The sequence below is a fragment of the Myxine glutinosa genome, chromosome 4 (assembly GCF_964187855.1).
Source record: "Myxine glutinosa chromosome 4, kmMyxGlut1.1, whole genome shotgun sequence".
NCBI classification, from domain to species: Eukaryota; Metazoa; Chordata; class Myxini; order Myxiniformes; family Myxinidae; genus Myxine; species Myxine glutinosa.
The window spans coordinates 55,954,209-55,972,324 of record NC_136264.1 but is presented as its reverse complement, the minus strand read 5'-3'; the positions used below and the strand labels follow the sequence as shown (position 1 = coordinate 55,972,324).

The 18,116-nt window shown below is 45.1% G+C and overlaps 1 protein-coding gene across 1 annotated transcript in view; it reads left to right on the top strand.

Moving 5' to 3' along the window:
* Positions 1 to 12,092, top strand: part of LOC137426097 (uncharacterized) — a 29,844-nt gene extending 17,752 nt beyond the window's left edge. The window contains exons 2-3 of the mRNA XM_078775721.1: positions 4,387 to 4,625; positions 9,937 to 12,092. Of these exons, the coding sequence (XP_078631847.1) occupies positions 4,387 to 4,625; positions 9,937 to 10,041 (344 nt within the window). The 3' untranslated portion in view covers positions 10,042 to 12,092. The remainder of the gene's footprint in view (positions 1 to 4,386; positions 4,626 to 9,936) is intronic.
* Positions 12,093 to 18,116: the final 6,024 nt, after the last annotated feature.

The following is an 18,116-nucleotide window of genomic DNA, read 5'->3' as shown; positions in this document are numbered from 1 at the left end:
GAGGGCCCGTTTTGCGCTCGCGAAGGCCGCGTCCATGGCCGCGGACCAAACGATGTCATGCTTGGCCGGCTTGCCCCGGAGGGCCTCGTAAAGGGGCCGCATGAGCTGAGCAGCGCGGGGCACGAATCGGTGATAAAAATTCACCATGCCGAGGAACTCTTGTAGGGCCTTGATGGAACGGGGACGCGGGAACGTGGTGATGGCCTCGACCTTGGTCGGCAGCGGCACGGCCCCGGTCTTGGTGTTGCGGTGGCCCAAAAAGTCAACGGTCGTTGTGCCAAAGTGGCATTTGGCCGGGTTGACAATTAAGCCGTGCTCTCTGAGGCGAGGAGGTGCTCGGCGCGGGACGTGCTGGCGACGAGGATGTCGTCCAGATAGACGAAAAGAAATGGCAGGTCACGCAGCATGCCATCCATTAAGCGCTGGAACGCCTGGGCCGCGTTCTTGAGGCCAAACGGCATCCTCAAAAATTCGAACAGGCCGAACGGCGTGATGACGGCCGTCTTCGGGATGTCGGCCGCCCGGACAGGTACCTGGTGGTATCCCCGTATCAGTTCAATTTTGGAGAATATGACCCGTCCCGCCAAACGGGCGGAAAAGTCCTGGATGTGCGGGATCGGGTACCTGTCGGGGGTGGTAGCGTCGTTGAGGCGGCGGTAGTCGCCACACGGGTGCCATCCGCCCCCCGGCTTTGGCACGATGTGCAGTGGTGAGGCCCACGCGCTATTGGAGCGCCGCACAATGCCGAGGTGCTCCAACGCGTCGAACTCGGCCTTTGCCACGGCGAGCTTGGCCAGGTCGAGGCGGCGGGCCCTGGCGTAGACCGGCGGGCCCGTAGTGGGTATGTGGTGCTCAATCCCATGCCGCACTGCGACGGCCGAAAATGTCGGCCGTGTGAGGGCCGGGAATTCCGCGAGCAGGCGAGCGAACTCGTTCGCCGTCAGGAGGGCGCACGCCAGTTCGGTCGGCGCGGAGCTGCTCATCGTGCACGCCAGGGAGCTGAAGGTCTCGGTGTTGACAAGGCGACGACGTTTGACGTCGACCAGCAGCCTGTGCGCGCAGAGGAAGTCGGCGCCCAGCAAAGCCATGGGGACGCAGGCGGTCACAAAGGTCCACTGAAAGCGCTGGCTGCCGAAGCAGAGGGTGACGTTGCGCGGGCCGAAAGTGCGTTTGGCCGAGCCATTAGCAGCGACCAAAGAGGGGCCGCAAACGGCATCCCGCCTGTCCTGCTCGGAGGCCGGTATGACGCTCAGTTGGGCGCCGGTGTCACAAAGGAAACGCCGCCCGGACGCTTTGTCCCGAATAAAAAGCAAGTTGCCCGAGTGGCCGGCGCTCATGTCTGGGAATGAACGCCGGCCCGGCCATTTCCCGACTTGCCGAAAGTGCACGGGGGTCGGCACGTCCGAGCCTTGTGTCTGAACCTGGCGTGGTAATAACACCACGCCTGGTCAGGTGGAGGCCCCGGCCATCGTGTCGGAAGCGGTCGGCGTGGCGTGGCGGCCGCCAGTTGCACCGGCAGTTCGGCCTCCAACCGCGCAGGGCGCTCGGGCGTTGTGGGCGTCGCCTCGGACGGCGGCAGGCTCCAGGTAGCCGCGCCGATGTGTTGGCTCGCCGAGGAGATCTTATCGGCTTCCCTGGCGAGGGCGCGGGGATCGGTGATCGACGTGCCAGCCAGGGTGAGGCGTACCGGGTGAGGCAGCTGGCGAAGGAACAGCTCGTGGAACAGAAAATCCGGAGAGTGCTCACCGAGCAACGAGAGCATATAGTCCATGCGCTCGGACGGGCGCGTGTCGCCGAGCTCGGGCAGGTCGAGCAGGCGCCGTGCGCGTGCCGCCGGTGAGAGGGCGAAAGGGTCGAGGAGTAGCGTCTTCAGCGCGTCATACTTGTCGGCAGCCGGGGGGTGCTCAAGGAGGCTCAGGGCGCGGGCCGCTGTGGCGGAACCGAGCGCTGCCACGACGTGGTGGAAGCGGGTGTCGTCCGCGGTGATGCCTCGCAGGGCGAAGTGGGAGTCCGCCTGGGCCAGCCAAATAGCCGCGTGAGCTTCCCAGAAGGTAGGCAGTTTAAGAGTCACTGCCGTGTCCATGTCGGTAGGTCACCAGTGAAGGAGCTGCGCTCCAACGCGAGTCGAAAGAATTGACGCGACCAAAGACGGAATTCGTCCGAGTTGCTTTATTGAAACAAAACAGCTCAGGTATTCTGACAAGCCCGTTTATCGGGCAGCAATATATATACACATTTATGCCGGGGCGTTTGCCCGGGAAAACCGAGACCGGGCATGCCCGGGTGTCAAGGGCGAGTGCTGGAAAGGCGAGTCTGGACATGCCCGGGCGTCCTGGACGCGGCCTGGCAAGTCGAGGCTGGGCGAGCCCTGGAAAGGCGAGAGCGGGCATGCCCGGACGCTCTGGGCGAGCCCTGGAAAGGCGAGTCTGGACATGCCCGGGCGTCCTGGACACGGCCTGGCAAGTCGAGGCTGGGCGTGCCCGTGCGCTCTGGGCGAGCCCTGGAAAGGCGAGAGTGGGCATGCCCGGGAAAGACGAGACCGGGCGTGCCCGGGAGGTTCGGGCGTGCCCGGGAACAGCGAGTCAGGGCATGCCCAGGAGAGGCGCGTCTGGGCCCGTCCGGACGAGCCCGGCATGGCGATCGCGCCCTGGCAGGTGCAAGGCGATTGTGTACATTCAGCGGGAACCGCTACACTATACTCATTTTGCCAACCTCGGAAGGATGACACGCTGAGTCAACCCACCAAGTGTTAATTCAACGACATGACAGTAGCTCAAACTGAAGACCCTAAGACCTCAAACCAACCAGGCTTTTTCCGGAACTCTTAAGACAGATCGACGCATGGAAATTTCTCATTACCCTTATTGTTCCTCTTCTCCTCACTCCTAATTTTTGTCCTGCAGAAGAGGTGGGTTGACCTGGTTGGGTAGCTGATAGTTGCAGGTATGCACGCTAGCCTTTGAGCTATCAATCTGGGTTTGAATCCCAGCCCATGACACACTGAGCGAATCCCAAATTTCCAGCCATGACGGAACCACATTAATGCTGGGAAGGCAACGGCAAACCACCCAGCTTAATCCTTCGCATGACTCACTCTGTAAAGATGGTACATTGATGAAGATAAGGAGGAGAAGGCACAAAATATGTATACTGAACGACAATGAGAATTGATACAATTCTTAAGTAAATGCTTTCAAATGTCATCTTCAATGAATTTGCTAAATAGGGACCAAGTTCATCATAATTGTTACAAATTGCTCCTCATGAAACTGCAACTTGTCAACCGCTTATTAAGTTTTACACATAAATGGGGACCGAGTTTATCCTGATTGCATCCTGTTTAATATTATATGTTAAATGTGGGCTGGCAGGATGGCCTAGAGGTACGCACACTCACCTGTCACCTGTAAGCTTTCTAGCCTGGGTTTGAATCCCGACCCAGCTATAAAGTGCCATCCTGGTGTCCTACAGGCTGGGTGATTCATCAATGTGTGTGCCGTCCTTTGGATGGACGTTAAACCTGGAGAACATCTGACAGTTTTAGTTAGTGGACATTATAGATCCCTCGTTGTCTTTGTGCAGAGCAAGCGACCGATCCCCGGCACCATGAACAAATTATCAATTGCTGCCCTGTTCTACAGGGGGCACTGTATCAGTAGCCCAGGTGCACCCTCAGCCAATTATGCTAACCCACAGCTTTGTGCTACAACGAAGAAGAAATGTTCAATGTATTTTGGTTTATTTTGTAAATTATTTATTTGGAAGTCTGATCTATTTTACTCATAAGTGTGAATAACTTGGTTATTCTTTTCAGCATTACTAGAGGGCCCGTTGGTCCATTGGACCAAATTTTCATTGGTCTTCACCACCTTGTGACATACCTGCCAGACTTGGGGGTCTTTTCATGTATCCTCCGTCTTTTGAGTGCTCGGGGACTTTTAGATCTTTAGAGTCTTTGGGTCCTCTGGGTATTTTGGGTCTTCGAAGACTTTTGGGTCTTCTCGGTCTTTTAGGTCTTCTGGGTCTTTTTAGGTCAAAGGGGACTTTTGGGTCCTCTGGGTCTTAAGGATCTTAGGGGTCTTCAAAGGTCCAAGGGGTCTCAGCAGTCTAAAGAGTTAAATGGTACAATTCAATAGTTCGTAATTAATTACGAGACGTACGTAATTAATAGACAATTGCACAACTCATCCATTTTTGTCGATGTAGGAATCATGATTTAACTTTTAAATAATTGCTTCAAAATAATTAAAGCTTTGACAAAATATACATACACAATACGGAAGTGGTTTCACATCATGGTATTCATTGTTTAACACTTGTACGGAATGATGTCTCATGACCTGCTCTCATGTCTCATGACGACGCTTCTATCACTGGTCCATGCAGGTCGAAACTGTCGATGTAACCGGCCGTTGTACGCCACCTCACGGCAAGTCTCGGACCTGCAGCTCCAAGGCTCCGCATTACGTTGGGACAAGATGTTCATCATGATGGAAAAAGCACATCAGCGACAAGCCAGGATGCTGTACGCACTCCAAGAACTCGCTCCGAGCATCAGAGATATTGGTGAAACCATCAAGATCAGCTTCCAGCAACTCTCTCTCCAGATCGATGCTCGTTTTACGGTGAGAGATCCGTGAACTTTGTTCTGTCCCGTTTCAACCAAATCCATTCGGTTGTAAAACGTAAAAAAAAGCTCGACAAAAAAACTCAACGACACTCGTAGAGCACAAAGTAAGCAAAAATACAATCGTTAGCTGTACGTGCTTCTTATGGTTCATATACTTGTATCATCCATGCACTTTATTACGTCACATACATTGCCATTATCCATAGCATTATTGATTACGAGCAGGAATAGCAGGCGTTGCCAGGGGGGAGAGGGTGAGGAAGGGAGTGGGTGGAGTGGAGGGGCAGGGGAGGGGAGAGGGAAGGGAAAGATATACCACATATACATCATTTTGGGGGGGGGGGGGTGCTTTGACAGGCCCCTCCATTTTGGGGGGGTGTGGGGAATGGAAGGGGGAAATAATTTCCCGTGCAAAGAGTGCATCATAACCTCAGTATTGCACAGGTAAAAAAGGAAATTGTAATACCATCTGGCATCATCACCAGGTGGTGCTACACGGTACACGGTACACATTTACATAGAGAATTTACCCACCTCTCCCAATCCCCCAAACTCCCAAATGAGGCAGCGGCCACATAGCCTATGTTACTCCCCAGACAAAGTTGTATTTGTATTTGTACCCCGAGTAAAGTATAAAAGTGTTTATAGCTGGAGTACCTGGCGTTGCTCAAGCAAAAAATAAACATTAACATATTTGAAATGAGGGCAAATATAATGGAAAAGCAATTACATCCAAATCAGAATCCATCACAAATGTCAAATCATCCTTTTACCTTTTCGTTGAATATATGCTGCTAAATGTGCCATTGGTCACGTTTCTGAGTCAAGAATAATGACGTTCAGGAAGAAGAAGAAGCCTTAACACCACTTCGACTGCTTCTGGGATTATTTTATTTTTTGTGTTCAAATGTCTGGTGATTGTTTTGTATTTATTTATGTGAATGTGTACTTTTATACAGTCACGTGCAAAAGTAAGTACACCCCATGTAAAGTTTTGACTTTTTCAACATATTTCAACATGCAGCTATTTGATCTTCATTTCAACAATATTGATAGATAAAGGTGATATAATATAACAAATATCATAAAACATTTACATTTTGTAGTCCATTGTATCTATCTATAATTCCAGTAATCTCTGTGTGTGTGTGTGTGTGTGTCTGTGTGTGTGTGTGTCTGTGTGTGTGTGTGTGTGTTTGTCTGTGACCGCTGTTTCTCGACAACTACCGGTCCGATATACTTGAAACTTGCCAGGTATATTGCTGGGGACCCGAGGATGTGCCTTTTCAAGGTTTTAAATTAATCGCAGAAGTAGTTACCGAGCTATGTCCAAAAAACGATTCAACCAATCAGAGAGCAGCGAGCTATCACGTGTGCCGAACGTGGCGAACAGACTCTGCCTCGGATGGCACATTTGAGAGCGTATTCATTTATTTCCCGTCGGCAAACTATGTTGCCGTTAAACTATGTTTTAAAACTAATTAAAACTAATTTGCGATTCATCGTAACTGCGATTTGCGACCTTCCGGACAGTGAGGACTGCACTTCCGGCAGCCAATCACAGAACGCGTTATTGCGTAGGCGTGGCCGATGTGAGAGCGAGCTGAGCCCAGCACGTGCGCCATTACGGTACGTAATTCGATTTCTTCCGGAGAAAATAATAATTTCTCGATTTCTTATGCGCATTATTTCTCCCAATTCAGTCAGAGCGAAGGGCGGAAGCGAAGAGCGTTGTTTTTTTTGTTTACGGGCGTACGGGCGGGGTAGAGCGTACGGGTAGCGTTTTTTTTTTTTTTGGCACATTTGAGAGCGTATTCATTTATTTCACGTTGGCAAACTATGTTGCCGCTATGTTGGCGTTAAACTATGTTTTAAAACTAATTAAAACTAATTTGCGATTCTTTCGCTTTCCTGCGCATTTGTGCACGCTATGGCGATTTCTTTACCAAACTCCGCAAGCCGTTAGCTTTGGACCAAACCATTTCATGTAAATAGAGGGGGGGGGGGATTGTCACCGTACTCGCAAGCCGTTAGCTTTGGACCAAACCATTGCATGTAAATAGAGGGGGGGGGGGATATACTTTTAGATATATATATAGTACGGGCATGCCCTAGTAATTTAAATAAACATAAATGCAAATTTCGCATGTGGAAAAAGTAAGTACACCCTTGGCTCTAATAGGTGGTACTGCCCCCTTTGGCAGAAACAACCTCAAGTAGGCGTTTCTTATAACTGTCTACCAGTCTCTGATATCGACTGGGAGAAATTTTTGCCCACTCCCCCATGCAGAATTCTTTCAGCGGTGCGATGTTTGAGGGGTTTCTTGCATGCACAGCTCGTTTCAAATCCCCCCACAACATCTCGACGGGATTTAGATCCGGGCTTTGACTTGGCCATTCCAGAACCCTCCATTTCTTTCTTTTCAGCCATTCCTTGGTGGATTTACTGGTATGTTTAGGATCATTGTCATGTTGCAAGGTCCACCTTTGGTTGAGCTTCAACTCTCTGACAGATGGCCTCACATTATCCTCAAGCACCCTCTGGTACAATGAAGAATTCATAGTGGATTCTATGATGGTGAGCTGCCCAGGCCCTGATGCAGCAAAGTTGCCCCAAACCATAATATTTCCACCACCATGCTTTGCAGTTGGTATCAGGTTCTTGTGGTCAAATGCTGTCATTCGTTTTCGCCAAACATGTCTTCTGGTACTGTGGCCAAATAGCTCTACCTTTGACTCATCTGTCCAGAGCACATTGTTCCAGAAGTGCTGGTCTTTGCCTCGGTGTTCATTGGCAAACTTTAGTCTTGCCTTAATGTTCTTTCTGGACAGCAAAGGTTTCCTCCTGGCACACCTCCCATGTAGATCAAATTCGTGCAGCCTCTTTCTAATGGTAGACTCGTGCACTTTGACATCAACAGTGGCAAGAGCTACCTGTAGGTCCGGTGATGATATTCTGGGGGTTCTTAGAGACTTCTTTTAGCATCTTGCAGTCTGCTCTTGGGCTGAACTTGCTGGGGCGGCCTGGCCTGAACATGTTGGCAGTTGTTTGGAATCTTCTCCACTTGTAGATGATCTTCTGGACAGTCGAATGATTGATTTCAAATAATTGTTTGGAGATCTTTTTAAATCCCTTCCCAGACTCGTAGGCATATATAACCTTCTTTCTGAAGACCCTCAGAGAGCTCTTTTGATCTAGGCATGGTGACGCCACACACTTCAACAACAAAGAGCAAACCAAACTAAATGTCTGAGGTTTAAATAAGACAGGTTCCTCCAAGATCCTCTCTAATGATGTTCTAATCATTTGCACCTGAGCTGGTGCACCTGATTCTAATTTTAGGAATTTGAAGTAGTGATAAATGTCGGGGTGTACTTACTTTTTCCACATGCGAAATTTGCATTTATGTTTATTTAAATTATACAATGGACTACAAAATGTAAATGTTTCATGATATTTGTTGTATTATATCACCTTGATCTGTCAATATTGTTGAAATGAAGATCAAATAGCTCTATGTTGAAATATGTTGAAAAAGTCAAAACTTTACATGGGGTGTACTTACTTTTTCATGTGACTGTATATCTGTCATTAATCAAAAAGGTTTAGGTACTACAGAGCGATTTTATTTAAATCCAAAAAAACGATCTTTTTTTTACCAAAACTTTTATTTTTTTGCCTAAAACACTCCCAAGCACTCACTGATGAACCTCTGAAGGTTTGACGAAGATTCGTTCAACCATTTCTGAGAAAAATGGCGACACATACACAGACACCCAAAACAACGGCACTACTATATAGTAGATTAGGATATTTAACATACACTTTTGTGCACATTGAGGCTAAATTGTGTCAATAAATACCCCATGTATAGTCCACCACCATGTCTAGCCAATCATATGTATGAAGTTTCACATCAATCTGTTAATCGGTTTGCAGAGGATATTTACCTCCGCTACCAAAGGTGGATGGTATATGTGATAAGGAAGTCATGATTTATACATAAGTAAGTCATGTTTTTACCCCTGTCTGTCTGTCTGTTTGTTTGTCTGTCCGTTTGTGAACAAAATATCTCAAAGTTGTGGACGGATTCGGACGAAATTTGGCAGAGATGTAGCGTATGTGACAAGGACGAAATTATTAGATTTTGCTGAAGATGCGGATTCTGATCCGGCTACTAGAATTTTAAAAGTGATTTTTCACCATTGGGAGATGTGGTCAAAAACGATACAAAGCAGGATATCTCAAAAAGTTGTGGACGGATTTGGACGAAACTTGGTTGACCAATTGGGTGTCTGACAAGGACGATTCGATTCGATTTTGGTGAAGATCCGGATCCGGATCCAGCCAGAAACATATTTTAAGTGATTCTTCACCATTGAGTGATATGGCCAACCAGGCGGAAGTCTGCCCTCTACTGAGTGTCGTTCTAGTTTTAAACGTTTTTATCTTCAATCCAATATGGCCACCAGACCACATGACCAATGACATCATAAATTTAATTTTTCACTCACATCGTGTCATAGATCAGATATAGGAGGTTTCATATTTTTCGGATAAGTATTTCGATTCAACCAATTATGGCTGGAATACCACTTCACCGATGACGTCATCGTTATCACCCTAATACCCCGTGGGGACTTGACGTATGCCTAGTTTCAATTTTTACATTGAGTCGTTTCAGAGAAAAAGATGTCCATTTTTTTCCCTTTAATCCAATATGGCTGCCATACCATGTGACCTATGACATCAGAGTAATCAATAAAATATTATCTCTGGGAAGTCCGTCTTCTGTTTAAGGTTTTGCATCGATCAGACAAACGATTGCACATAAAACCGTTTTTAAAGCGACAATATAAAGACACACACACAAACATTCAGACCACTCCATAAGAGGATATACCAAGCTGGAGGTGCAGGAATTTGGAATTTGTTCAGGATGCCGGTGATAACCCACCTACTCTTTGCGAAACTCACCCTGGGGTCGTTAAGATGCACAAACGACAAGAGTGCTATCAGACCGCTCATCTTGCTTAACATCATCCTGATGTGCAGCATTTACAACTCAAAGGTGAGTGTTGATACATCCAAGGCCGAAGCATGACTGCCAGTCTCGTAATTTTAAACGGCTAAATTTCTCCTCCTTAGCTGAGCCAAGTCTGTCATGTGACAGACGAACAGAAATACCGAATCAAGGGACAGCTAGCAATACATGAAAAGTTTAATGTCTTTTGTGGATATCAAGACGTTTCTTTACGTCTCTAATAACCATCTTCATACCCATTCCCTTTCTATCTCCCGCCAGCAAATCGAAACCATTGCCAAGCATCAAAAGATTCCACCCTGCTTGGACCAAGCAAGGATAGAGCGTAACAGCAGCGAGAACAGCACAACACCCAGCCATTTATAAAGCATATCCTGCCTACCATCACCAGTACCATGGTTAATGCCATAAAGAATCTCATACATACCCAGTACCATTGTTAATGCCATAAAGAATCTCATACATACCCAGTACCATGGTTAATGCCATAAAGAATCTCATACATACCCAGTACCATGGTTCATGCCATAAAGAATCTCATACATACCCAGTACCATGGTTCATGCCATAAATAATCTCATACATACCCAGTACCATGGTTAATGCCATAAAGAATCTCATACATACCCAGTACCATGGTTAATGCCATAAAGAATCTCATACATACCCAGTACCATGGTTAATGCCATAAAGAATCTCATACATACCCAGTACCATGGTTAATGCCATAAAGAATCTCATACATACCCAATACCATGGTTCATGCCATAAAGAATCTCATACATACCCAGTACCATGGTTAATGCCATAAAGAATCTCATACATACCCAGTACCATGGTTCATGCCATGAAGAATCTCATACATCACCAGTACCATGGTTAATGCCATAAAGAATCGCATACATACCCAGTACCATGGTTAATGCCATAAATAATCTCATACATACCCAGTACCATGGTTAATGCCATAAAGAATCTCATACATCACCAGTACCATGGTTAATGCCATAAAGAATCTCATACATACCCAGTACCATGGTTAATGCCATAAATAATCTCATACATCACCAGTACCATGGTTAATGCCATAAAGAATCTCATACATACCCAGTACCATGGTTAATGCCATAAATAATCTCATACATCACCAGTACCATGGTTAATGCCATAAAGAATCTCATACATACCCAGTACCATGGTTAATGCCATAAAGAATCTCATACATACCCAGTACCATGGTTCATGCCATAAAGAATCTCATACATCACCAGTACCATGGTTAATGCCATACAGAATCTCATACATACCCAGTACCATGGTTAATGCCATAAAGAATCTCATACATCACCAGTACCATGGTTAATGCCATAAAGAATCTCATACATCACCAGTACCATGGTTAATGCCATACAGAATCTCATACATACCCAGTACCATGGTTCATGCCATAAAGAATCTCATACATCACCAGTACCATGGTTAATGCCATACAGAATCTCATACATCACCAGTACCATGGTTAATGCCATAAAGAATCTCATACATACCCAGTACCATGGTTAATGCCATACAGAATCTCATACATCACCAGTACCATGGTTAATGCCATACAGAATCTCATACATACCCAGTACCATGGTTCATGCCATAAAGAATCTCATACATACCCAGTACCATGGTTAATGCCATACAGAATCTCATACATCACCAGTACCATGGTTCATGCCATAAAGAATCTCATACATACCCAGTACCATGGTTAATGCCATACAGAATCTCATACATCACCAGTACCATGGTTAATGCCATAAAGAATCTCATACATCACCAGTACCATGGTTCATGCCATAAAGAATCTCATACATATCATTTTGAATACAATTACTGCTACAATTTCATTTTAAATTAAACTGTATGGAAAAGGCCGATAAAATTAATATCGATAGAGAACAAACTCGAACCTGGTGTGGACAAACACGTTTGGTTGTTTTTACATTGTCTGAGTTATCAAATAATCTAAAATAACATGATAAGAGAAACTTTTAAAATGCTTATTTCGCAAAGTTGCAGAGTTATTGGAGCCATGTATTTATTACCGATGTAAAAAGCTGAATTTTTGACCTTTTCTAATTACAAAGTATGTACATGCATTGCATTCCTTTTGCATCCTCTCTGTTACTCCCTCTTATTCTTCCTCCACTCCCTTAAACTTCACTGTCACTCCTTTCTCTCCATAATCATCCTCCATCATCTGATTTTTCTTAATTTTCATTTTACAACAAATAGATGGCCCCGCTTATCGCTTCGCTTCATTGTACACAACGCTGACATCCACCATCCATACGACTTTTCTAAAATCCTTAAATCATCTAACTTTGTGAAAGAATAATAAATCTTACCTGAGATGGAGAACAGCATGTAATTTACAAATCTGCACATTATTGTGTCCGAGGTCATTGAAGTCAGACACACGTCACTGTCAACTACGTAGTCATACCAGTGTGCCCCTCGTTGCATGTAAGCCTTTTGCAGTCCATTGGCAACAAAACAAATGTTGCTCATTATTAAATCAGATCACGTGAAATGTCTGAAAATAAACCTGCACACGAAACAAGAAGGTGCAGTGAGAAGAGAGTACGGAGAGGCAGAATAGTTTGGAATTTGATTGGATAGAGGCAGAAACTCAGTTGGCAGAAAGTAAGGAGGACTTGATGAACATTCTGCAGATCGCGAAGAAGGAAAGTGAAAAAGCTGGTCTTTATTTAAACCTAGAAAAGACAAAATTCTTGTAAACTGAGAAGATCGACGAGTTCAGATTGGGAGAATATCAGGTGGAAATCGTGGAAAGTTTCATTTTCTTGGGTTCTAAGTTTGAAGTGAGTGAAGAATATGGAGGAGAAATTACTAGATGATCATCATTGGGGAGAACAGCAATGTTAGGATCGACAAAGATCTGGAAAGACAAAAATGTGACAAAGCAAACCAAGAGGAGGCCGATGAATGATCTGGTATTTCCAGTTGCAATAAATGGATCTGAGTCAAGGATAGTGTGCATAATTAAGGAAGTCAGAAAATTGCCAGTTTGGAATTTGATGTTGGAGACTTGTTAAAAATTCCAGGAACTGCAAGAAGAACAAACAAATCAATGTTTGAAAAAAATGACACCACCATGTACATGAGAAGTGATGATGCTAAAACTGAAACTGTCATTCTTTGGATGCATCATGCGTACAGAAAACGACAGCCTGGAGAAATCAACCATTCTGTATATGATTGAGGGAATAAGGAAGAAGCAGACCTTGTGTGTGCTTGATGGATGGGGTAAAGGATTCAACAAGCTGTCTGCCAGAACTTCAGGAAGCAGTGCAAGATAGGGATGTTTGGAGAAATCTGATCATAAATGTCATCAGAAGTCGGATATATGGGCTGGCAGGATGGCCTGGAGGTACATCCTGTAGAATTGGATGGTTGGGTATCCAAACTAGATATTGAGGGTATGGTGTGCTGGTCGGATGAAAGGGAGTCAAAATGCATTGCCCTTTCTGGATCAAAATTCTTCTGTCGTAAAGGTCATTTGGATAAGAGCCCACTAAGAGGAGTGGATAGGAAGAGGAGTTTTACTTTAATCCTATATGCTTTTTACTTTTACAGGTAAAGGAACCAGGTACGGGAGTAATGCGTTTAGCCGTGTCCGTCCGTGTGTGTGTGTGCGTATGTGTGTTCGTATGTTCATGTGTTTGTGTATTTGTGAACAAGATATCTGGAAAAGTTCTGAACGGATTTGGATGAAAGTTGGTGGGATGATTGCCCTTGGGATAAGGAAGAATTGATTCGTTTTTGGTGAAGCTCAGGATATTATTCCAGATCCAGGAATTTGTTGAAGGATTTTTTTACCATTGGAAGATAGGGCTCAGCAGCGGCCACCCACGGCGGGAGTATGCACTCTACCGAGTGCCGTTCTAGTTAGCTATTTATTAGGCTTGCCCACCAATCGCTTCGCTGGCGGATTTAATCTAAATAGAGCATGTTACATCTCACAAACATATTTCATATTTATCTGTGAGTCTCCAAAGAGGATGTAAAATAAAGTGGCCATTGGCCAATGATGAGTACCAATTACCAATGTGCCAACAATGATAATGCCAAGTGATATATGATAATGCCAATGATAATATGATAATGATAAGTGCCAACAATAATAAGTGGCCAATCAGTGGCCAAACAGGATGTCCTGTGGACGAATCTATTAAGACAGAGCGTCCAAGGATGGCAATCAAGCTTAATGAGGCGTTTCCAATTGATGGCGGACGATACGCGAGCAGGGGGGTTTGGCAGAGAATGCCGCTTACCTTCACGGCCCCGCACGCAGTCTTCACCCTGTGGAAAGTAACTCACGAATGAAAACGGAATTTATGGTACAAAAATAAATGATTTATTATTCGGAACCCGAGAACAATGGACGCGAACAATGGACGCGGGGGGTCCAGACGGAAGAACTAAACCCCTCTGATGGAGCGCTCTCACTCTGACTTCGACTACACAAGACAAATGGAAGGATAATAAAATAAACGTTTCGTTGTGTTCTGTGGTGCGTCCTATCTGTCTGGATGTCGGGTCCATTCAGCCATCTGGGTTCCGATGTTCGCGCTCCGTCAGGCCTCACTGAACACCTCACTCGCGCCGGTCTCGCCCGCTCAGTGGCAAGCCTCGCTCGTCCGTGAACGCCAGGGAGGAGAATTGACGGCGCTCCAACGTTTCCCCAACGTCTGTTGTAGCGCAAGCAATTTGCGGGTCGCAAAGGAAACTCGGGGCAGGCAGGAGGTCCAAGAACGAGAAGATGGGTCTCACCAAAGGAAAGGCAAAGGCAGAAGGGGGGTCCAGGTAGGAAGGAAGCTAAAACGAGAAGAGTGAAAATGTCCGCTCGCCCGTCGTTTTGTCAATCGCCTCTGACGTCAACTCTCTCTCTCTCTGCCAATCAGTGCGTCGCTTGCTCGTAGTTTTTCACACCTTTCTCACGTCCTTGCGCTTCTCCCCCAATGAGCGCGTCACTTGTTACTCTCGCCAGGGAGTAATGCGTTTAGCCGTGTCCGTCGGTGTGTGCGTGTGCGTATGTGTGTTCGTATCTTCATGTGTTTGTGTGTTTGTGAACAAGATATCTGGAAAAGTTCTGAACGGATTTGGATGAAAGTTGGTGGAATGATTGCCCTTGGGATAAGGAAGAATTGATTAGTTTTTGGTGAAGCTCAGGATATTATTCCAGATCCAGGAATTTTTTGAAGGATTTTTTACCATTGGAAGATAGGGCTCAGCAGCGGCCACCCATGGCGGGAGTATGCGCTCTACCGAGTGCCATTCTAGTTACACATAATATGGCACAATGTTAACCCCTCTCCCCACTATGCAGTGTATACTCCATAAATGCCTCTTTCACCATCTCAAAATTTGGTTCCAATTCCTTCCCCACATCTCCCCTTTAGGCTACCCTCCTTTCTCTCTGCTATCTTCCTTCTCTCTCAATTTATTTGATGTTATTTGTTTTTAATTGGATCCTTCACCATACATAATACATTGTTGGCCCCAAATACAAAGTACAGTAAGAACCAATTTTTCCATCCGGACTGAACCACTCAACCCAACTCAACAGAACAGCCACAGATGACCACAGCCACACCTTTACAAACCCCAACATATACTGTCCGAACGAGTGTGTAAAGGTAAAGAAAACAAGAAACAAGAGGGAGAACGTTTTTGACCCCAAATCGTTCAGAACTAGCTGGCGCCAGGCCTGACTTTCAACTGAAGATTTCACAGGAATTGGTCATTTGTTCAGAGGATGGACGTTCATTCACCTACTGCTAAAAACACAGTGGCATCCTTCAACATCGACCAACAACCATTGTTGGCAGATAAGGTGTATTGCTTAGCATCCTTTCACTGGATTGGCACCCACACTGAATTATCACATCTGCATGCGAAACACCAGGTGTCATCACGCACATGATACTTTCTGAATGGAGACCCTCAAGGCTCAATCCTCTCCCACACACTCTTTAATCTGTTTATGCGCGACATTCCACAACCACCCGAGAACATACAATTAGCCTCATGTGCCAATGACATAACTATCACCTCTACTCATAGCAACATCGACACTGCCACAGCACAACATCAACCCTTCCTCAGCACCCTACTAACCTGGCTCACCATCAACAAGATAAAAGCAGCCCCTTCAAAATCAACAGTCACTCTTCTAACAAATTACACCAATGAACATAGCGCTGCACCACACATCACACTGAACAACACCCCTATTCCCCACACACACCAAACAAAAATACTCGGCATCACTTTTAATACATCTATGTCATTCTCAGAACACATCAAAAACATCAAAAAGAACATGCACCCACAAAGACACAGCAGTGACCTCCTTCGTAACATTCTCCCAATAAACGACAGAAACTACAAAAAACATATCCAAACCCACATCACCATAAACGCAATAAACAACCTCGGCCCAAACAGTATCTTAGGCACTAAACCCCAACCCATTGATGGCACAGAGAAACTAGTCCCCAGGTTTGATCATGCTCACCTTTCACATCATCGCTGTAGATACCACCAACGACTTTTACACTACAAACATAGACTCGACGATACCACTGACGACACCTGCAACCACTGCCAGGCTGCTTCACACACAATAAAATATACCATGGAAGACTGTGGGGCCCTGACTGCACATAGGCAAGAACACAACATCTTGGATGTGAAGAATCTCTGGTTCGCTCCTGTGAGATCGATCGGCCCTGTGCCACTGGTCTGTTCAACCAGAACTGACTGGGGCAACAAAACAACAACAATGTGATGGTTAATACCTGAGTAGGGATTCAAACCCAGGCTGGACAGCTCAAAGGAAATTAGCATATGTATACCTTCAGGCTATCCTGCCAGCTCGACATTTCGGATCCTTGTATCATCATGATATGATATCCTAAGATCCTAAGACATGATCGAATCTTTATTTGGAACAATGCTGGATCTGATTTGACAAGTTCCATATAGTTACACGTGTGAATATCATGAGTCCTGTAATAACGTGGCAGCAAGAGGCAAGAATATCAATTATTAAATGTTAAAACAATATGAATCTTTGCAAGCTGCTGGGAATTTGTGAACTGAAATAATTTGTTTTTTTTATTGTGAAAGGATTCCATCTATGTAAAATGTATCCATATCTTGATAATTTATGTTTCTTTTATAATGACTTGTTTAGGATGTCATGAACAAAACGATGTCGTGAACAAGAATCACTGTGACGTGTGTTGTTGAATTTATTTGAAAACAATAGAGTTCCATTTATTTATCGAACAATATAACTATTTTAATTACTTTCATGACAATGTAATGACGTTTTTAATTTACATAGAGGAATATATATATATATATATATATATATATATACAGTCACGTGAAAAAGTAAGTGAACCCCAAAGTTTTGACTTTTTCAACACATTTCAACATACAGCTATTTGATCTTCATTTCAACAATATTGACAGTTAAAGGTGTTATAATATAACAAATATCATGAAACATTTACATTTTGTAGTCCATTGTATAATTTAAATTCTACTACATTCAAATGTAGCTACATTCAAATGTAAGGTGTGCACAGAGGGAGCTGCAGATGGAGGAAATGTTGAGTTGGATCTTGGAGACGGCGTGAAGCTGGAAGGTGTGAAAACATTTTGCTACCTCGGAGACATGCTGAATGGAGAAGGTGGATCAGATTCGGCAACGGTTGCTCGAGTGAGATATGCATGGAAGAAGTTTCGGGAACTGAGTGGCGTGCTGATGAGGAGGAGAGTGTCGCTGAAGCTGAAGGGAAAGGTGTATGCTGCATGTGTGAGAAGTGTTATGATTTATGGGAGCGAGACATGGGTAATGAACGTAGAGCAGCAACGAAGGCTGAAAAGGGTGGAAATGCGAATGGTTCGATGGATGTGCGGAGTATCGTTGAGAGAGAGGAAGACAAATGATGAATTGCGAAAGATGATGGGAATATTGCCTGTGATTGATGCTGTGAAGAGGAACAGGCTGAGATGGTTTAGTCATCTGTTGAGGAAGGATGAAAGTGACTGGTTGAGAAGAGTGATGGAAATTGATGTAGAAGGAAGTAGAGGACGGGGAAGACCGAGAAAGACTTGGCTAAAGGTGGTGGAAGAAGAAATGCGGGCAAGGGGGTTAACAAGGAGAGATGCAGAAAATAGGGCAAAATGGAGAAGATTGTCATGGGGACCGCAAGGCTAACCCCCGCTCTTGCAGGGAAAATGTCCTTAAAATGCATGTTGTTGTTGTATTGTATAACTTAAATGAACATAAATGCAAATATCGCATGTGGAAAAAGTAAGTACACCCCTACATTTATTACTACTTCAAA